General features: G+C 36.3%; 1 protein-coding gene across 5 annotated transcripts in view; it reads right to left on the reverse strand.

Annotated features, from left to right (window-relative positions):
- RBBP5 (RB binding protein 5, histone lysine methyltransferase complex subunit) overlaps positions 1-23,504 on the reverse strand; it is a 33,306-nt gene that overhangs the window by 8,388 nt on the left and 1,414 nt on the right. For 2 of the 5 annotated variants that reach the window (XM_007182791.2, XM_007182790.2), the window contains exons 2-10: positions 14,171-14,196; positions 13,152-13,324; positions 5,429-5,569; positions 4,463-4,625; positions 3,160-3,269; positions 1,982-2,101; positions 1,740-1,893; positions 1,571-1,642; positions 816-933 (exon numbers count right to left, since the gene is read on the reverse strand). In XM_007182791.2, coding sequence (XP_007182853.1) covers positions 816-933; positions 1,571-1,642; positions 1,740-1,893; positions 1,982-2,101; positions 3,160-3,269; positions 4,463-4,625; positions 5,429-5,569; positions 13,152-13,324; positions 14,171-14,196 — 1,077 coding nt within the window. The remainder of the gene's footprint in view (positions 1-815; positions 934-1,570; positions 1,643-1,739; positions 1,894-1,981; positions 2,102-3,159; positions 3,270-4,462; positions 4,626-5,428; positions 5,570-13,151; positions 13,325-14,170; positions 14,197-23,504) is intronic. The other 3 variants (XM_007182793.3, XM_007182792.2, XM_057528317.1) reach the window with 3 other exon arrangements.

A 23,504-nucleotide genomic window follows, 5' to 3' on the forward strand; every position in this document is an offset into this window, starting at 1 on the left:
CTGGAGAGAACTAATTTCAATCCCAATTCCCTGATTCCTGACACCATCAAATGGCCCAGCAGTCAATGACCCGTGGCATTAATTACTCAAGCTGACAGTGCCAACTGGGCACATTAAGCATTCATACACACAAACCCCTGCCAGACGCAAAGCCCTGTGTTTAGACAACGATGGGGCTATAAAGTGAAATCTTTATTCTCAAGTAAGTTCCTATCTAGAAGTTCAGAAGCCAAGAGATAAAAATAACAATGATCACGATCATAATCATAGTAGAAGACAACATTTGAATGCTCATTATGGCCTAGACACTATAGTGAGCCCTTTACGTGAATTATCTCATTTATTCCCCACAACCCGAAAAGGCAGGTACTATTGTTATCCTTATTTTACAGAAAAGGAAGTTTAGGTTTACAGAATAAGTATTCTGCCCAAGGCAGTCTGACTCCAGAGCCCACGCTCTTTACCTTCACCTTACTGACAAAGGAGTGACAATACTCAAACAGCAGCTGAGCACCCAGCGTGTGGGTGGCTTTGTTACGTGCCCCATGCAAATCCTCATTTAATCATCTGCAATTAGTCAGGAAATACAAAGTGAAACGTTAAGAGAGCTGCTTGAGTCCTAGTAATGCCCATGTAAGCCCTGAGTCAATGCCTTACCAATAAATATTCAAAAAACACTGTCAAAACTGTGTAAGCTTAGAAAAAAAAATTAGACTAAGTGCTGAAGTGAATTTTCAACACAAATTAAGAATGAGTACTGAGTAAAACAATCATTTTTCCTTTGGGAAATACTATCTGCAATTGAGAAATATTACCTGTCTGTTCAGGTTCACTCTTATCTTCATCTTCAATATCAAACTCTGATTCCCTTTCTTCATATTCTACATTTTCATCCAATTCTTTGAAGTCTGGCGCAAATGCACTCCAATTTTCCTATGCCACAAACAAAATATACTACTTAACTGTATGAGAAAGCAGCGGTCTGTAACCTAGACATTAATGATATAAATTAAAGGATTGAGCATGAACAAGACTCAAAATTCTGAGATCAAATTTGGCAGATAATAAAAATTAGGTATCTACAGTTTCACTACCTTAAGGCATTTCCTATCTTAAACATTCCATGTTATTAACTGTGGTTCTTTCATAAATAACTGCCTTCTTTAATCTTTTTAAGATGTAATTCTGAGGTAAAATGTTACGTTTTCTTATGAGTACACTGATTACAAATATAATTAACGGTGTTCAAAATAAAACCAAGATGTAAAACAGAAGCTAACTGAGCTGAAAATAAGAAAAGCACAAGAAAACTCTATCTCAGATGAGCAACAGAAAAACGTACCAGGAAGTACACTAGATTTTCTCCCTGAAAACAGAGCTGGTAAACTGACTTTGGACCAAGACCTTACCATTAAAATAAAGCAAAACTAGATGCACTGAACTATTTAATTAGAAGAATCATATGGAAAAGAAAGTATAAAAGGTAATTTTGGGCTTACTAGTTGTAAAGTTCTTTGATAAAAGGAAAGGGTATCTAGCTTCAAAGCGGTTAAACCAGAAAGATACTTACTACTTGATTTTGTGCCCAGATAGATACCACTCCACTAGAAATGGATGCTATGATGGGTCGAACAGGATGCCACTAAATTTTAATGAAGCAAAGAAAAATCAGTTCTAAGAATGAATCCAAGATTTTCTGTATTACATAAGTAACAACAGCAACCTCTCATCCTACTCACAGCTACATCCAAGAGGAGTTCTCCTCTTGTCCCATGGAGAATCTTCACCAGGTTGCCAATACTCTTCTCCCAGATGTACAGGGCATGCTGCCGGGCTGACCCTGCCACTATGTATTCCCCATCCCCAGAGAAACAACATTTCTTCCATGGGGTCCTAAAGGACAAAGAAAGTACCCAAGTAGAACCGGAACCCGACCCCAGGCCATGAATTACCACATATTCTTCTAGGTTGTGATACATACCTATTCACCAAGTCCTGCAATTTCTGCATGGGTTCAGGCTCTCCATCTCTTCCACAGGTTAAGATTTCTCTACCATCATAAACTCTGATTATTCGATCTGCTGTGTTAATTAAAAAGCAACTACAGAAAGGATAAAAATATCAACACCAGAGGTCAGAATCTGTTCCTGTTAACATTTTCCATAGCTACCAGTTACTTATAACAGTACCATAAGACAACTAACAAATCAGGGAGAGACTGAGTGAAAATCTAAGTAATAGACTAGACTACTTATGTATCTACCTGTCACCTTCCAAGCCAAAATATAACGTGAAGTGAGAAAACGCTTTACTTCCCTTCCTGTGTAATCCCTGAACCCTAGATGCACAAACTAATCAGCAGTATTTGACTAAAATCCAAAACCTCTAAATTGAAACCAGTTTCCCGAATTCAGAAGGTTACAGTTAAATATATATAAATACTTCATTCCTCTGGCCTGCTTTATATACAATACATTCTTAATGAGTTAACAAACTAAATATATCATTCTGGATTGTCCAATTTTTTACTGTGATAACACTGAGTGTTGGAAACCTGTCTAAAATACAAGTTATTTTACCACCTTCTTACAGACTTCACTAACTGTCTCTTGCTTCAAGAGAATTTGAACGTGAATGTCCTCTAAGTATGTATGGTGGTTCCCATACAAAATAGGATGACTGTTACTTCTCTTACTGACACCTATTTCCTTCTTGTTTCTGTTGATACATAAATCTACTTCTAGCTGGGTAATCAAACATCAGAAAAACATCTGAAATTAAAAGGGTAAATAAATAGGTTTTATGTAAGTAAAGTGCAGTTACTACGTGAATTCTGTGACATCAATTCTGATTATAATATAGCAGCTCATCTTTACCCAGTGCTCACCACATGCCAGGCATTCTGGTTCTATGCACAGACCACTCAGACATCTTTCCTGTAAAGGAACTGCCTGTTAACCTCCCGATAAGATGTGACTGCTGGCTCAAAGCAGTAAATCTTATCAACTTAACAACCAGATAGTGACAGTTTCTATAACTATTTTTTAAGTAAACTTTAAAAAAAATTAAGGATAATATACACAAAAACTGTGAATCTCAACGTATTTTTGCATTCTACTCACTTTTAAAACTGTCTCTAAAAAGACAGGTCTCACTTACCTGCCCTTCCGGGCAAACTCTATTGACTTAATGGCTGTGGTATTGCTTGTTCCAGTTGTTACTCTGAAGGAAGCAACAAGATCCTGAGAATCTGTTTTTAGGACCAAAATCTAAAGTTTAAAAGAGAAAAATAATAAGTATTCTGATAACTTACAGTAATTAGATTTGGCTTCTGTTTCTAAAACTGGGCAAAGACTGGGTGAAAATATTAATATGAATATCTCTATTCCCATGTATTCAACTTGATCAACTGCTATTGCCTTTTACCTCTTCAATTAAAGGACAGTGTCTTAACCTATTGTTAAAAGATAATGTTTAACATTATCCAGAGTCAAAAAGTAGAAGCAACCCAAGTATCCATCAACAGATAAACAAAATGTGACACATACATACAATGGAATACTATTCAGACTAGAAAAGAAAGGAAATTCTGACACATGCTACAACATGAATGAATCTTAAGGACATTATGCTAAGTGAAGTAAGCCCGTCACAAAAAAACCAAATACTGGATGAGTCCACTTATACAGGTACTAGAATAACCAAATTCATAGAGATAGAAAGTAGAATGATGGTTTCCAAGGGGTGAAAGGGAGTAGGAAATAGCAAGTTATTATTTAGTAAGTACTAGGTGAGTGAGTGCAAGATGAAAAGAGCTCTGGAGATAAACGATGGTGATGACTGCACGACAATGTGAATGTACTTTACACCACTGAACTGTACACTTAAGAATGGTTAAGACGGTAAATTTTGTTAAGTGCATTTTACCACAATAAAAAAAAAAAACTGCCACTCTCTAAAGTAGCCATGAAACTGTACTAGCCCATACGTCCCAGTCAAAAAAAAAAAAAAAAAAAATCAAAGTGCAATGAAACTCAAACTCTAATAAGCTTGAAAAGGACCCTAAAGCTCACCTAACCCAACTTACTACACAAAACTATAGATTAAGCTAGCCTAAAGTGTACAATATTTGCAGACCAAGATATCAGATATTTTATCAGCAGTATTCCACTGATGATATGATTTTTAAATTTTATAATTTAGTAATGGCCTTTCATTACTAGCATCCAGTAAAGGACCCCCATCCTTCTCTAGGTCAAATAACCTCTGACTGTTCTAAATCCAAAGAACAGAAATTATTAAGGCATGAGAGAAAAATAGGCTATATTTGCCACAGGCAGGAGGCATGCTTAGTCAAGGGATAAAAGAAATTTCAAAGAAAGGAGAACAAGCAAACATGAAATGAGCCAATGCACAGGATGACTGATGCGTATTTCACCAGCTTCTAAGCTTCTAGGCTTACCTTGCCTTTTGCATTTCCTGTATAGATATATTCTCCTCGCCTATCAAAAGATGCAACCACGTTCAAATCGGAGTCATCGTCTACGGGCAGAACAACATGTTTGGAATCTGAAAGGGTCAACATGACAGGAGCAGATTTCATGGGACACACGAGAACCTTGTTCCTGTTTAAAAATATGAATAGTACATTGGCTGTTGCTATGATATCAGAAGGCTGACTCTCTGCTCTTTTCTGTAATTCCTATCTACTACCTCATCAACTCTCCCAGCCCAAGCATATTTAAAATAGTGAAAAAGCCTAAACTCTAAATTCCTAATAATAGGGAAATGACTGAGTAAAGTTATGAGATCTTACCTTGACAAGATAAAATGTAATTATTAAAAATAAATATGAAGATGTAGCAAACTGGTAAAATATGTATGAAATAAAGTGAAAGGCAAAATACCAATTAAAACTATGTAAAAATACATATTTGTGTACATCTAATAGACAAATGCTTTGTGAGCTAGTAAGTGCTTTGTGAGTTATGAAGCACTATACAATAAACTTTATACTTAAAGAGAACTTGACTAAAAGAAAACCTAGAGAAATGAAAATAGTTATATCTCAGTAATAGAATGATGGGTAGCTCTTCTTCTTAAATATAGTTTTCATAGTGAACTGTTTCCCGTACTAAAGAAATTCAAATTGGAGGAAAACCCCAGGTAAAGAACAGTTATTATACTTATTTCTACCTTTGCCCATTTCTGAAGTCTTAATTAACATAGGCCAGTTTTTAATTATATACTACAACAGTCTCTTTAAAATCTATTCAGTAGATCCAGATAATCTGGAAAGATTATTTTATATAGAAGAGGTTTGAAGAGATGTGGGCTTTTGCATCCTAAAACCTTAAACTGAAATTGTCATGAGCCTGGAGATAGAATTAGACCCACCCCAGGAGAGAATAGCACAGATTAAACATACTGATCTCGCGGATGATACTGGACTTTTAAGATGGGTGAAGGGAATCGAAACCTCTGGTCGCAGTCGCCTGAAAGGACATCCCACTGTGACACTATGTTATCAGTGGAAGCACTCACGAGCTTATGACCATCTCGACTCCAGCTGAGAAGGAAAAAGGGTAACTTAGCACATATTCTAAGTTAAAGTATATCATACCACCCTTACAGATAAAAATGCATGAGTCTCACTTATTGCCCTAACTGCATGGGTCACCAACGTTTCTTCTTCTTTATTTTTTAAACATATACTCAAATCCACAACAAGCTTTCCTAACTAATCAATAAAAAAGAATGTTTTCATGACATCTTCATATCTAGTAATAGAAGCTCTTAACAGTTCAAGATAACAGTACAAGTGGCTCAGTGAAAAAAGGGAGACTCAAACATTTTAGAAAAGTATAAAATCAGCTGGCCCTTAAGTGTTGATTTAACAAAAAACAGGTTTTCTTCCCCTTGGGGGAGGGGGAGGAGTAGTTGAGCTTTCTGAAGTTGTCCCAGAAGTAGCACTATCATAGTATAAACGAACCAGTACAGATAGGTATCTGTCATTTAAAATAATTAAGAAAAGAATTAAGGAAGGAATTAATTCCTCCTGCTAAGTACAGTTAAACATCCTGAACATTATATAGAAAACAAACACAAAAAGGTAAAGAGAAGACAGACTGTCTCGGGACTACAGGATATGAGGAACGACACAGCAGTGAGGTCCTCATATTTTCTTTTTGCCTCATACATCCTGGACCGGGTGACGGAGATGCCAACAACCCATTAGCATCAATGGGCACACACAAAAAGTCTCCAGAAGAGCCAAAGGACTAGGAAAGGACAATCAACAGATACTAACACACAGATGACACAGGTGTTAGTATTACCCGACAAGGATTTCAATGCAGCCATCATTAAAATGCTTCAACAAACAATTACAAACATGCTTGAAACAAATGGGGAAAAAAAAAGTCTCAGCAAAGAAATAGAAATATAGAGAAAAGAATCAAATGGGAATTTTAGAACTGAAAAATATAAAAACTGAAATAAAAAACTCAAAAGATGGGTTCAGCAGCCAATGGAAAAGAGGAAGACAGAATAAAAAATTCCCAATCTGAACAACAGGAGAAAAAATGGAATGAAAAAAACGAACAGAGCCTCAGGGACCTGTGGGACTATAACAAAAGATCTAATATCTAATATCCATGGCATCAGAGTCCTGGAAGGAGAGAAGAAAGAGAGTAAGGCTTAAAAGTATTTGAAGAAATAATGGTTGAGAGAGGATATGGGAATATATGTATACATATAGCTGATTCACTTTGTTGTACAGCAGAAACTAACACAACATTGTAAAGCAATTATACTCCAATAAACATGAAAAAAAAAGAAATAATGTTTGAAAATTTCCCAAATTTGGCAAAAGATATAAAACACACAACCTCAAGAAGCTAAGCAAACTTCAAACAGGATGAGCTCAAAGAAATCCACTCCAAGACACAAACTTCTGAAAACTAAAGACAAAGAAAAAAATCTTGAAAGCAGAAAGAGGAATGACACGTTACCTACGGGGAACAACAATTCACATGACAGCAGATTTCACACCAGAAACCGTGAAGGTCCAAAGAAAGTGACAGTTTTTCTAGTGCTGAAGAAAAGAACTGTCATCCCCAATTCTACATCCAGAGAGACTAGCTTTCAAGAACAAAGGGGCAATCAAGGCATTTGTCACCAGCAGATCTACCCTAAAAGAACAGCTCAAGGAAGTTCTCTAAGCAGAAAGGACAATAAAAGGACTCTTAGAACATCAGGAAGAAAGAATAATGAAAAGGGTTTTAAAAAATTAAATATTTTTTTCTAGAGTTTTGATGTTTGAAGCAAAAATTATAACTTATATAGGTATCAACATACATAAAGGAAATGGTTAAGACAACTATACTATAAACAAGGGAGGGTAAAGGGATGTAAAGGGAAGGTTTCTATACTTCACTTAAACTAGTAAAATGTCAACACCAGTAGACTATGATAAGTTATGTATATACCATAGCAACCATTGTAAAGCTATACAAAGAAATACACTAAAAAATACTACAGGGGCTTCCCTGGTGGAGCAGTGGTTGAGAGCCCGCCTGCCAATGCAGGGGACGTGGGTTCGAGCCCTGGTCTGGGAAGATCCCACATGCCACGGAGCAGCTGGGCCCGTGCGCCACAACTACTGAACCTGTGCTCTGGAGCCCTCGAGCCACGACTACTGAGCCTGTGGATTACAACTACTGAAGCCCGCGTGCCTAGAGCCTGTGCTCCGCAACGAAGAGTAGCCCCCGCTCGCCGCAACTCGAGAAAGCCTGCGAGCAGCAACAAAGACCCAGTGCAGCCAAAAATAAATAAATTAAAAAAAAAAAGAATAAAAAATACCACAGATAAATCAAAATGGAATTCTAAAAATAGTTCAAGTAACCCACAGGAAGGCAAAAAAGACAACAGAGAAATGAAAAACAGAAGAGACAAACAGAAAAAGAAACCCCAAATCAGTCTTTATTCAAATTTTGCAATGAAGAGGAGTTGCTACTGAGGAACTTAAGAGGATGTAACACAGTTCCATGGTTAAGAACAGAGGCTCAAGTCAGATTTATGCTCAAGCCTAGACATTACAACCTTCTAGCTGTGTGGTCTTGGGCAAGTTATACAGCCTTTCTGAGCTTCAATTTTCTCACTTATAACATGGAAATAATAATAGTATCTACCTGCAGACTCTTGAGAGACTTAATACATATAAAACTCTCAGTACAATACAGTAAGCGCTCAAAAACCATTAATTATATTAGAGACAAGATAAATGTATTCCCAGACTTGTAACTCACAGCAGAGGAAGGCAGGAGTAAACTGAGGAAGTGAATGTGGAGGGACTAATCTCAGGTCTGAATACAAAGGACTCCGGTGCCTCTCTCCCACAACCTCTAGAACACTCCCAGTCAATTACAAGATCTTTCTGGAGAATGTGAACCTAAAAAAGAAGATGCCTGCAGATACTGTAACTTGAGAGTTGATAACAAAAAAGCCAATGGTCCACCCAATTTCAGTAGATGATGGGAGGGTAAAAGGGTGAGATAAAACTCACATATACTGTAATAAAAAGTCACGGATAAGTTCTTGAAATTAACAAACTAAGAAGAAGTAATATGCATAAATACTTTAGAAATCTGAAGACAAATATCAAGAGAAACAAACCAAATGAATGGAAGTACACTGGGAATGGGACATTATTGGAATATTGGGAATGGGAAGAAACAAGGGACAGCTTCTGCTGCTGTTCCCCTAAGCATTTTAGCACAATCTGACTACAAAATAGAATGTTAGCTATAATTCCATTTTTCCTTTAAACCCTCTGCATTTTAATAACTTTTTCTTTCATAGCAGGCTTGTATTTCTGTTATAATAGAGGGAAATCTATTTTTAGAAATTAAATTATAATCAGAGGTGAAACTAAGAGGGGTTTTCCCATTAAAACTAACAATATATTCTTCAATTCCAAATTCCGTAAATTCAAAAATTAGGGATTCTCATACATCCTCACATCTGACAATACTGTTTCTTTCCAAAAAACAGACAGGTCTTTACTAAGTCTAATATCTTGGAGTCTTAAACATCATTTCGTTCTACCTATGGCCCGTATCCAGTGACTGAATATCTTCTGTAGCATCCCTATGAAGAGACAGCATGATGAAGCAGGGCCAGTCCCACTGGTAAGTTCTTTCCTGGACAGTCCATCCCATCCATAGGCACCTTTGCTTGGGAGCTCATCTCTATTCTAAGGTAACATTTGTTTCCCTATAAATCCCGTTCACTACCTACTAGTCCTGCTTCTTCTCCTTAGGTCAATTTTTCTGTCTTGCACATGTCAGTTCTTTAATAGTTGAAGACAGCTATCATGCCTACCCAAAACTTCTCTTTGGTGAAATTTTCTTAGTCCCTAACATGTTCAAATATTACACAACAATTAAAGTAATAAATAGTTATATTCTAAATGAGGCTGAATCAAAGAAAAATGCAAAATGCACATAACTACTGATCATAACTCTCATGTATACTTATACCAAAAATGAGGGAACAGTTAAATAATTATGATGCATACATACTAAGCAATACTATATATATCATATGTACACACACACACATATATCAACACAGAAAAACATCCACTATATACTAAGTGGAAGAGCAAGCTAAGAAACAAAATATATAGTATGTCTCCATTTCTTAAAAAACATACACATGTATATGTGTATGTTTATTTTTATACATGCTGAGAGAGATACAGATATATCTTACAGATGAAAGATATATTCCATATACTCTAATACTACTTATCTTAAGGAGTAGACAAAGGGCTTTCGTTTTTTACTCTATATACTCATATATTGTTTGAATGTTTTAAAGTTCTTAATAATCAAGTTTTGTGATAAAAAGTTTTAAAATGTTGGGGGGAGAGGGGGAAAATCTCTCATTGTTCAAACCGTATGACCTAGCAGTAACATACTTTTGGAAGTCTACACTAATGAAAACACATAGATCAAATGCCTATTGGGCATCTTCACTAAGATATCCCCACCCATCCAACAAGTACCTGCATGCCTACTACATACCAGGTATAATGCTGCAGTAAAATGGCAGACAAGGTTCATGTATCACAGCACCTACCATGTTCCAGGGAAGATACTCACAAAACAACTACTTGCAATAAAATACAACAGGAGACACATGACCGTGATCTCAAATTCAGCATTGTCACCCTCAAATCTTACATTTAACATCTTCATCCAAGCAGGAAACCTGAGGATCATCTTAACTTCTCTACTTCACTTACACCCCTTATCTAATTAATACCTAAGACCTCTTATTTCGACCATTTCTCACATCTGTACCATTCAGCTCCATTCCTACTGCACCTATCCTCATCAGCTCCAGCCTAGGCCACTGCAATCCTAGCTTCATTCACTGTCCCCTTCAATCTCTTTCCCACATGCTGTTCTAGAGATCTTTCTAAAATAAAAAGCTCATCGTGTCACTTTCCTTCCTAAAATCTTCTAATGGCTTCACAGTACCTACAGGATAAAGCTCAAATTCATAGTGTGGCACACAATGTGCTCCATGAGGACCTGTTTACCTTGGCTGTTGCCATATCACATCTCTGATACCACAATCCAGCTAATCTGAACTACCTGCAGTTCCCCATCTTACCATGCTTGTTTCAAGGTGATGTGCTTTTGCCTGTACAGCACCTTCTGCTTGGAATACAACTGGCAAACACCTACTCATCTTACAAGTTTGAGGTTAGAAAATACCTCATCTTTGAAGGCTTTTCTGACCACACTTCTTCTCCAGTACAATTGATCATTTCCTCCTTTGCACTTTTGCCTCCACTAAATCTCAAATATAGTTCTTATGTAGGACCTACAAAGCTTTAGTACACGTAGCTGTATGCACATGTACCTCCCCCTACCAATCAAGAATTTCTCCTTACTTGTTTTTGTGTCCCCAAAACCCTAACCCTAACCCTAATCGTAAATGCCTAAAGCAGTTATCTGGTATATAATTCATGTTCAATGTTTGCTGAAGAAATGATTGTATGAGAGAAAATCTTTATGTGCAAAGACTGAACATTATGTAGCAGAGAAACAAAAATGGTTAAGTAAATTATGGTTTATCTATCAGAAGATATTTAGCCGTTAAAAAAAAAAGTTTTTAAAGGCTACACAAGCAGGAAAATGTCTGGTCACAGTGTTAGACAGGAAAAGAGCAAAATATAAAATAAAACATAGCACACTTACAAACTATGCTTTTTATTTAATTTTTAAAATTAATTAATTTATTTATATTTTTTATTTTGGGCCGTGTTGGGTATTGCTGCGCGCAGGCTCTCTCTAGTTGCACAAGCGGGGGCTACTCTTCGTTGCGGTGTGCAGGCTTCTCATTGTGGTGGCTTCTCTTGTTGAGGAGCATGGGCTCTAAGTGCACGGGCTTCAGTAGTTGTGGCACGTGGGCTCAGGAGTTCTGGCTCATGGGCTCTAGAGTGCAGGCTCAGTAACTGTGGCACACAGGCTTAGCTGCTCTGTGGCATGTGGGATCTTCCCGGACCAGGGCTCGAGCCCATGTCCCCTGCATTGGCAGGTGGATTCTTAACCACTGCGCCACCAGGGAAGTCCTATGCTTTTTAAAAATGATATAGAGTAACAAATCAAAATACTTACAGTAGTAATATCAGAGTGGTAAGACTATGGGAGATAGTCTTCTATCTTCTACTTTGCTGTATTTTCCATAATTTTCTGAATTATTATTATTTTATAATAAAAATACATGTATATTTTTAGTGATAGGAGTTCTAAAATTAGATTGTGATGATCGTTGTACAACTCTGAATATATAAAAAACAATGAAATGTACATTTTAATTGGGTGGATTTTACAGCATGTGAATTATATGTTTCTTAATAAAGCTGATAAAAATGTATGTATCTACTTAAATCTTTATTGCAAGAGCACAACAATAAAAAAATAAATAAAATGCAAAGGAACTGGAAAGAACCTAAGAAATCATACAGGCCAGTTCTCTCATTTTGCATATTAGAGAAACGTTTTGGCCAAAGCCGCCAGTTCATTAGTGGCCAAAGCTAGACTGGGTTTCAGGCCTCCTCCCAATCCAATGGCCAAACCTAGACTGGGATTCAGGCCTCCTCTCATTCCAGTGCTTTATAATACCACTGCTGCTTATATTTCGACAAAAGGAAATATGTTAGTTTAATAAATCTAGATCTGATTAGGTGTTTTTGGTCCCAAGTTCATTCAAAAGAAGTGCTGCCCCAAAATAAAATTTTCTGAAACAGACGTCCCTGAGAATAAGAATGAAATCAATGGGATTTATATAATACCCGATTTCAGCTCAATATATTTGATGGAAAGCCTTAATAACTACAATTCAGTGAAGGAACAGGCATGTTTGTGATCACTAAAACTACTGTAATTCAAGAAGATGGGCAAGGCTGGACACTTTGACTTCCAAGCTGCCCTCCTAACCAAGATTTTTTTATTCTAAATGAAAGGTCAATATCACAAATATACTACAGCTGCAATCTGTAAATGTCTCATTTCAGTACTGAACTATTCTCAGACAGAGCCTGATACAGATCCATATTACAATGAATTTCTCCCCCCAAAGGTGCTGAAAGCAGCATGGATTCAAGGTCTCCATAAGCTATGAGAAATTATGTTAGTAATGGCTGTATATTTAAAACTCTAAATATTAAAATTTATCTAATGAGGGCTTCCCTGGTGGCGCAGTGGTTAAGAATCCACCTGCCAATGCAGGGGACACAGGTTTAAGCCCTGGTCCGGGAAGATCCCACATGCCGCGGAGCAACTAAGCCCGTCGCCACAGCTACTGAGCCTGCACGCCTAGAGCCCGTGCTCCACAACGAGAGAAGTCACTGCGATGAGAAGCCCACATACCGCAATGAAGAGTAGCCCCCGCTCGTCACAACTAGAGAAAGCCCACGTGCAGCAATGAAGACCCAACACAGCCATAAATAAATTAATAAATTAAAAAAATTAAAAAAAAGAAAAGTATCCAATGAGACTGGAAACTAGACAGTCACCGTTCATCCCCCCAATTTAATTCATATTTAATACATTAACTTTAAAATTCCTTACCATAAGGAACAGACTGGATGAATGTGTGCACTAATTATTTTAGCAATGCCTCTTGTCAAGAAATCCCAGATGACAATTCGGCCATCATTACAGCCAACTGCAAGCAGTGTGCCCCACCTGTTAAAGGTGCAAGTCAGGGCCATGCTGATACAATCCAAAGTTCCATCAGCTTCCTAAAGATTAAAATGAACATAAGTATATAGACAATAACACCCAGGTATCCAAATTCTTTCTTAAAGTTTCTCTAACATCTATGATAATTCTCTTGAATTTAAATTATGATGTATACCAAAATAATCTCTATGTGTGTTCTCATATCTATTAAACTAGCCAAAATGGAGAAATATTTATAAAAGCTAACAGAGAATTTTTAGAAACAGATGTGACCAATCCCTTACATTACTACTATAACTTCGTACAAATTCTCCGGAAGGCAATTAGGCAAAATAAAACAGGATTCACTAAAAGAGTCATCTTATTGATCAAGTAATCATAGTTCTTGAAATTTATTCCAAGAAAAATAAAACAAAACCCCTGTGTAACATGAGGAAAGTCAAATAAATTTATATTAATATCAAGCCATTTAAAATAATCATGACTACACTAAACACACTCCAAGTATTACAAAATATTTTTACATGTAAAGCACACTTATAGCATACATATTATTACTATGCAAAAACACTTATCAAAACTATAAAAGCACACAGAAAAATAATTTACATGAAGGTGATAGTACTGTTTGTGAAAAATGCTTCAATCAAAAGTATTTTTTTAATTTAAAGGGAAATGAACTGTAAGATTTACAACATTATGTTGAAATTTCCAGCCAACATTGCCTATCTACTTCCACCCCTGCTCAAAATTAAACATTTAGTTCCCTTTTATAGCAAAGGATCATCAATATTTAATGCTTCTATTGTCAAGAAAAAAAATTAAAAAGATGAAAACGTAGCTTCCACTCAAACATAAAAGCTAGGGAGTTACCATTTTCTAAAATCACAATACAATACTCTTACCTCTGGATAATTCTGCCCAAAGGACTCTGCAACAAAGCAAAGAAAGAGAATTGATGGAACATGTGCAACATACCAGGAATCCTACAGCTCACAACTACAGCTCACAAACAGTGTACAGTAGTGGCTTGCAAAGTGTGGATGAAGAACTGGCACCCTTTCAGGGACTCCATGAGGTCACACCTATTTTCATTATCACACCAAGATGGTATGTGCCTTTTTACTCTCATTATTCCACAAGTTTACAGATGAGTTCTCCTGAGGCTATACGAGCTGTGATACTGAAACAGTATGAACGCAGAATCCAGCCAACTTCTATTGATATTTAGGCAAACATTAAAGAGATTTGTAAAAATGCAAAACAATGCCACTCTTCTCACTATATAAGTTTTGTTTTAGAAAAGTTATTTTTCATAAAAATGTTATTAATGTAAACATGTAACGGGGTGTTTTTACGGTTATTTTTATGTAACAAACTTTAAAAAATCAAATCAGTTAACTTATCTTAAATCCCAACTACTCTCTTAAAACCTTTATTAAGAACAGCCAACCAACAGGGTTCCCTTCCTAATAATAGCATTTAGGCTGTAACATAATCTGGTAGTTGGTTAAACACACAATTCTCTGTATTAATTTCTTAAGCAAATAACATTTTGGTACAGACATCCCTGAATACTTTTCCTATATTAAATTTGGTATTTGTACATTAGTGATAAACATTTTGAGCTATAGCATGATACTGCCTGCTTGTCAGAAGTTTAATGTTTAGAAGTTTAATGCAGTAGCAACATCTTTATCAGTATTTACTTATGTTATTATCTAAACATTTTATTAGCATGATATTTAAACTATACTCTGAGAACTACAGATCCAAGGAAGCTGTTTTACATTTAGGACATCCAAATAAGATTTCATCTAAAAAATAAGTTCACTATTTTTAGTTTTTTACCATATGATCCAGCAATTCCACTCCTGAGTATATATTCGAAGAAAATGAAAATACTAACTCAAAAAGATACATGCACCTTAATGTTCATAGCAGCATTATTTACAAGAGCCAAGATATGGAAGCAACCTAAGTGTCTATCAACAGATGAATGGGTAAGGAAGATGCAGAGTATGTGTATATATATGAATATTTATATAGCTATGAATATTTATATAGATAATAAAATATTTCTCAGCCATAAAAAAGAATAAAATTTTGCCATTTGCAACAACATGGATCAATCTGGAGGGTATTATACTTAGTGAAATAAGTCAGAGAAAGACAAATATTATATGTCACCACTTACATGTGGAATCTAAAAAATAAAACAAATGAAAGAATATAACAAAACTGAAATAGGTTCACAGATATAGAGAACAAAATCATGGTTACCAGTGGAGAAAGGGGAGGGGGAGGGGCAATATAGGGATAGAGTATTAAGAGGTACAAACTACTATGTATAAAATAAGCTATAAGGATATACTGTACAGCATGGGGAATATAGCCAATACTTTATACTAACTTTAAATGGAGTATAATCTACAAAAATATTGAATCACTATGTCATACACCTGAAACTAATATAATACTGTAAATCAATTGTACTTCCATTTTTTTAAAAAAGACACTTGATTTAAAAAAAAAGTCTGAAAACCAGTTTTATTACATTTTGTGTTTTATAAAAATTAATAGAAATCAAAACAGTGAAAACATTAAAACTAATCAGAAGAAATACAGGCCCTAAAGCTAAGAAAACTAAAAGAAAGATGAAAATAAAGGTGAATAATTGCCCCCCGCAAAAGGCAATTATCTTGGTTTCTCTAATGTGCACCAGACTTCAGTGTCTGATTGCATTCAAATACTAAAGACAAGAATGAAATGAAAAGCTGAAACCAGATTAAGACAGGTTATTCTGAAAGAACCTTTTTAAAATTACTAAAGTAATACATGTAGGTAATACAGATATGTGTAATTAAAAAATGATAGTTTCCTCCCTGCAACCCACTCACTCAGGTAAAAGCTTCCATATATTTCTATATGCTTACACAACCATTAACATATTTAAGGTTTGTTTTTTAAATAAAATACTACACATATTATATGTATTATATGTAATATATGTATTAACAAAATATCTTATATATATTTCCAAAGCAATAATATAGATCTATATTCACATGATTGAGAGAAAAAAGGAGTATTCATTAAAAAATTAAAAACAAAACAAAAAAACACAACCTAAAAATATGAAGTACTCAGGAAGGAGCAGAGTATGACTTGCTGTGTTCAGAGATGGGAAAGCCATATTTAAAATTCTGAGAGGAATTCCCTGGCAGTCCAGTGGTTAGGACTCCGAGCTTCCACTGAAGAGGGCACAGGTTCAATCCCTGTTCAGGGAACTGAGATCCGGCATGCTGCACAGTGTGGCCAAAAAAGCAACAACAACAAAAAGATTCTGAGAGAATCCAGAATCCTGGGACCATTTTAATGTATGATTACCCTTCAACACAGATTACCCCTGATTTTGTATTTTTCCTTTATGTTTTAGGTGTTGTTGGTTTTTTTCCCCTTTTTTTGAGAGTCATCCTAGTTAACAGGATTATAATAAGGAGTTTAAAGGAACACAAAGAAAAAGTGTGTATAAAAAAGACTAAGCTCGTCTGAGCCACTTTGGTTGAAGAGCCTGAGCAAGAATGCTGTCAAGTAGGGTTATGGTAGCACAAGGCCACCTCCCCTAGATGCTCAAGGCCACTTTTATATTCTCTATCCTCCCACCATCTAACCACCCATCATCTAACATTTAACATTTTGTTACAATTAGATTCTTAGGCTTGCTTCTAAAGACCAGGAAAGGGGGAAAAAAGATGCCCAAATGTAGCTGCCGAAGAGAAATAAACCCTGGTCAGATTTAACTTCATAATACACTTGATAATTCAAAAAACATGAATGACACATTTCCAAAACTGATTACAGAAGAAAATTCCTTGACTGGGTCAATGAGAAAAGAACACATTGAAAGGTTGTTAAAGACCTACCATTAAAAATTTTTTAAATGTTTAATTATAAAAAAAAGGACAGTAGGCCCATATGGTTTTATGAGCAATTTCTCCTAAATCTCAAGGTACAGATAATTACTATGTTATTCAAGCTATTTCTGAGCAGAAAAAAATATGTATTAGTGTTTTATAAAGCCAACATAGCTGATACCAAAACCTGATAAGATGATACAAAAAGAAAACAAGAGCCTCTTTCACTTAAGAAAATAAGTAGTGGGACTTCCCTAGTGGCACAGTGGTTAAGAATCTGCCTGCCAATGCAGGGGACATGGGTTCGATCCCTGGTGCAGGAAGATCCCACATGCCGTGGAGCAACTATGCCTGTGTGCCACAACCTACTGAGCCTGCGCTCTAGAGCCCACGAGCCACAACTACTGAGCCCGTGTGGCACAACTACTGAAGCCTGCACGCCTGGAGCCCGTTCTCTGCAACAAGAGAAGCCACAGCAATGAGAAGCCCGCGCACCGCAACAAAGAGTAGCCCCCGCTCTCCGCAACTAGAGAAAGCCCACGCGCAGCAACAAAGACCCAATGCAACCAAAAATAAATAAATAAATTAAATTGATTCTTTAAAAAAAAAACAAACAAAACAAGAACATAAATAGTACAGGGTATTTCACCTCTAGATTCTGCAGAAATGAAAAGTAATTTCTAGCAGTGTATATAAGTATAACCAAATTCTAAACACAAAAAATCTGGAGTTTATTATTCTACCATGTAAGAAAGCATAATGGAATAGCAAGGGGAAAAAAAAAACAGGCCTACTCCAAACTCGTTCCAAAGGAACAAACAATAGCACAATGCACTCTAATGTATTCAATATATCCTTGGACAAGAATATTTAAGAGCCATACAATCCTATGAGTAGATGCTGAAAAAAAAAATTTGCGAAAACGCAATAGCTCATTCTAATAACAGCCACATCTGACAGAAGACTACAATAAATGATAAAAACTATTAACCAAAAACACAACATTATCATTCTAAAAGGTGAAATGTTAAAACCATTTCAATTAGTATCAGCAACTAGAAAGGGATATATCACCATTATTAGTTAATATTCCTCTTGGAGGTTCCAGCCAATGGAATAAGAAAATGAAATAATTGGTTTAAACATTGACTATAAGACATAAAACTATTTCTTTTGCTGATAACATTGAATACCTAGAAAACACAGAAATTCTAATTTTAAAAACCACCCAAATTAATAAGAAAATAAGGCAAGGTGGTTTGATACAAGAAAAACATTCAAACATTAACAGCTTTTCTTTGGGTTAGCAATTAATATCCAGAAATGAAAATGAAGGGGAAAATTCCATTCACAATGGCTACAGACATAACTATTTAAGGAAAAAATGTAGTAAGAAAGACATGCCATGTATGAAGAAGAAAACTATAAAATCTTAGTTAAGGCTGTAAAATATGAATAAGTGAAAAGACAATCTACATTCTGGGGTGGGAAAGCTTAATGGCTTTCTCCAAAAACTAAGAAATTTTAAGCAATTCCAGACAGATTAAAGACAAACATTTAAAAAAAAAATCTAAATGTACTGTAAGGTTTCTGATATATGATAAAGATGACATTTAAATTTAGTGGGAATTTACTTAATATACAGGGATGGACAACTGACTATCCATCTGAAAGAAAAAATAGTTACAATTCCTCTCTCATATCACATATAAAAATAAATTTCAGAATGGATGGAGGAGGCAAGGGAAAAAAAGAACACTTTTTTTAAAAAAGCATTTATAGGGAATTCCCTGGCAGTCCAGCGGTTAAGACTCCGTGTTTCCAGGCAGAGGGCACAGGTTCAATCCCTGATCAGAGAACTAAGATCCCGCAAGCTGCACGGCACAGCCAAAAAATAAAAAAAATAAAAAAGCATTTATAGTTAAGTTAAAATGTGATATCATGAGTGTGTATCTACATGAACGCATTAAAAATCATTAGTTCTATTATCTCCTAATGTGTAGGAGTAGTGTCTCGTAGCATTAAGTGAAGAAAGCAAGTTGCAAAAAATGTGTATAAAAAGTTCTATTTCTGTAAAAAAGCAAAAACAAAGCCCTTACAAATTGTATTTAATTATACTCATATGAGCAAGGAAAAGGTATAAAAGGATAAATTCCAGACAGCTACCATTTGAAAAGGAGGAAAAAGGTAATTTTTTATGTATGCATATTTGTATTGTTTCCACTGTCGTGATAAATATGTACTGTATATGTTAATTTGAAAAGCATGAATTTAAAGAACTTTAATGAGTTTTCTAGACTTAAACTCATGCTGGCTTATCATTTCTTTGAAGTGCTCAAGCCTGCATTTATCATTAGCAGCTACCGCTTACTGAATGCTTATGTGTCAGACTCCGAACTAAGGTCTTCTACATACTGTCTCTTTGATCCTCTCAATTCACTATTGAGTACTATCATACGCCATTTCACAGATAAAGAAAGTTAGGATTAAAGGTTATCCCCAAGCTGACAGTTAAAAACTGGCAAAACTGGAACCTGACCAAGAAACCCTACTCTTAACTATAACTGCACTAAAAAGCCTCTATAATCTTGCCCAAATTTGACCTCAAGGTCACTAGTCTATGATTTGCAAAACACATCTGCCCTTTATTGAAAATAGTCAAAATTCTGCCCATCTTCTTTCTTTCAGCATGTCTTCTTTTCTCTCCCCAAATCTCAAAGATCACCGACATTATTTCACATGCAAGTTCCTTCAAGGCCAAGGAATATAATTCGACCAAGAGAAGTGAGCTAAGTGACCCACCTAAAATCCCTACCTATTGAGGACTCTTCTTGGCAATAACCAATGATCACTTTATTTGTTCAAAAGCAAACAAACAAACAAAAATCCTTTTCCCCAGAGAAGGCAAAAGAAAAATAAGTTAAGCATTCCTCATGGAAGCAACCTAAATGCCCATCGACAGACAAATGGATAAAGAAGATGTGGTACATATATACAATGGAATATTACTCAGCCATAAAAAGGAATGAAATTGGGTCATTTGTAGAGACGTGAATGGACCTAGAGACTGTCATACAGAGTGAAGTAAGTCAGAAAGAGAAAAACAAATATTGTATATTAACGCATATATGTGGAACCTAGAAAAATGGTACAGATGAACCAGTTTGCAGGGCAGAAATAGAGACACAGATGTAGAGAACAGACGTATGGATACCAAGGGGGGAAAGTGGCGGGGGGGGGGGGCGGGGGGGTGGTGTGATGAATTGGGAGATTGGGATTGACATGTATACACTAATATGTATAAAATGGACAACTAATAAGAACCTGCTGTATAAAAAAATAAATAAAATAAAATTTTTAAAAAAAGAAGTTAAGCATTCCACTTCCCTTTTGCCTATAAACTATAAAAGCCCAGAGTAGGCACATGAAAGATATTTGTTGAGTGTTGAATGAATAATTTTGGTATTACACCATCCAGCCCAAACAAGCAGGAAACTTCTTTGCTCTTAGCACTCCACATAATGTTAAAAACCCTTTCTAGTTGCCTCGTTTTTACAATCTTGGCCTTCAGTCACATTAGCTTTCCTGACACTATACTTAAAAGCTAGTGCCACCCTCATGTATTCACCTTCGGCAACGTGCCCTTCTTTTGTACGTGCCTTTTTGGAATCTGAGTTTAGACTGCTTCCAGTGCAAGCACACCAGTTCCCTCAGGTGCCTCCTCCTTTTTTCCCAGTTAGGACTCTTTCTCCAAACTGCCTTTTAGCTTTCTAGGTCTTGGAATAATACCTATTCTCTAAATTGCTGAACATCCACCTCCTTAAAAACTTGGTTATCATGAACTCTAAAATTTCGTGGTCCTTTTCTCCCAGTGGAAGTATTTTCGACTTGCCAACCAATTCCTGCCTACCGTAATAGTTAGGTACAGAGTAGCAGTTTCCATTCCACTTCCTCAATCTAACAGGTGATGACACAATCAGCAGCATTTCTTTTTAGAGAAATGCAACTTGCAGGTGGCTATATAACTCATCTTACCACACCCCAATCTGATGCCATCGCTACCATAATTACTATATTTCCTTGGCTCCAGTCTGGCCTCCCTCATCAATCCTTAACAAAGCTGCTACAGCCAACTTTCTAAGCCCCAAATCTCATCATGTCACTTACCTGCTCAAAAATCTCCCTTGTTAAACAATATGCTGAACTCCTAAGTATAATTTTAAAAAGCAATAATCTGGCCCCAACCAGTATTTTCCATTTTATCTTTGACTAACTCCTCATTAGCACCTGGGACAGAACCTTGCATAATCCACCCTAAGCACCAGCTGTAAACTGCTAACCATTTCCAGAATATACATCACATGTTCATGCCTCAGAATGTTTACCCCTACTGTTCTCTGCACTGGTAATTACCTTCTCCATTTGTCCCTCTGGAAAAATCCTCCTCCATGTTTACTGTCTGCGTTAAATGGCACTTGCTCTATAAAGTCATCCCCAAATTCTACCGCCAACCCCAACAATGCAGAATTAATTGCTCTTTCAGCTGGATTCCCATAATATAGTGGATAATATAGTGGATTCCCACTATTTATTGTGGTTCCATATCCTAGTTATTTGTTTATGCCCCTATCCTCCTAGTTTTATGTATTTATCCAGGGCAAAAGCTGTATCTCATTTCAGTGTTTATCAAACATTAGGAGCCAATCCACCACAAATGGATAAATCATGCAGTGAGCCATACCATACAAGTTTTTTAATAGATCAGAACAGAAGATATCAGAGGACACTGAGCATAACAACAATTAGTATCATTTTCAGAAACAGTTATGTGTGTGTATATATAACGGATTGTGATAGAAAATACATTTCTTACTATGAGCTGTAGTAAAAGTAAGTTTGAAAAACTCTTATTTAACTTTTACCTCCAGTGCCTACTGCCTAATACACAGCAAGGGCTCAGAAAGTGGTTGCAGAGGTAAAAGTATTTGAGTGTCCACATTAAGAACACATTATCATTCCTTTCCTTTATCTGGCCAGATATGCTTTAATATGCTCCCACAATCACATCACTTCTGTTCCTTTCTCCTTTATATCTGCAATAATTAACTTTCTCGCTGTAAAACTCAAGTCATTCCCATAGAGATTTATATCTTTTGAATCCAGCCAGCCTTCTTTTAAATTGTCTAACCTTCCAATGCTAAATATTCCTTCCTAAGTTTTACCCACATGAATCTTCTGTATCATACAAGAAAAATCTTTCCCATCTGCTCTCTCTTTCAAGGTATGAGCCTATCTATCACCTTTTCTCCATAGTTAAGTTTTTAAAAATAAGGATCAACCTTTTGCCTCCAGTCCATCTCACACATCTTCCTAAAATCATTGTAACCCAGCTTCTGTTCAAGTTGCTAAGGAGCCCCAAGTTGCCCAAGAACTAAGTTGCCCATGAACTGAGTAGAGTAGCCCTTTCTCAGCTCTTAGCCTCAACTGCTCTACAACTGCTTCTATGGAAGACACCACACCAACCTGCATTCTCTTCTACCTCTACATGAATAAACATATGAAAAGCACTTGAAAATAGGCCTAGCTCATAGTAAGTACTATGTAACTGTTAGTTGATACATTATCATTTATTCCTCCTCTTATTCCCTAAATATAGATGATTGTCCAAGATTCTGTCCTCAGCAGTTTTCTTTTCTTCCCCTCCCACTTTCTCCCTGGGTCTTATCGTCTCCTCACAAGGTTTTGACTAGCCCACCTGTAGGAGAGCTAGTCAAAACCTTGTGAGGAGATGATAAATAAATCCTCCTCTCTCATAAATCCAAACCCATCTCCTGAACCACAGGCTCACACTCAACATACCCAATGCTAACTGTCTTTTCCAAATGTCCTTAAATGTTTATGAATAGCACCACCATAGTTCCCATTTTTCACTTCACTCTCTTCCTCACCACCAGCACCACCACCAGCACCACTACCACCATGATATGTAGTCAATTTTCAAATTGTCAACTCTACCTTCTCAATGTCTTTTCTTTCCATTTTCTAGTTCAGACCTTCTTTATCCCTCATCTACTCTAGCCCTCCAAATTGGCAGACTCAACTACACACTGTTGTCAGATAAATCTTTTTTTAAAAAAATCACAGCTCTGATTGAATTACTTACCAGGTCAAAACCCTTCAATGGATCTGCCCTACTTTCCTTAAAAAGCACAGCTTTTCAGCTGGGTATTCAAAAGCCTCCAAGGAGTAGATGGTACCAACCCCATCTCTTGGCCTTCTCCTTATTCACAGTACCCACAACCTCGCCAAGCTGGAAAATATC

This window comes from Balaenoptera acutorostrata, chromosome 1 (genome assembly GCF_949987535.1).
Source record: "Balaenoptera acutorostrata chromosome 1, mBalAcu1.1, whole genome shotgun sequence".
NCBI lineage: Eukaryota > Metazoa > Chordata > Mammalia > Artiodactyla > Balaenopteridae > Balaenoptera > Balaenoptera acutorostrata.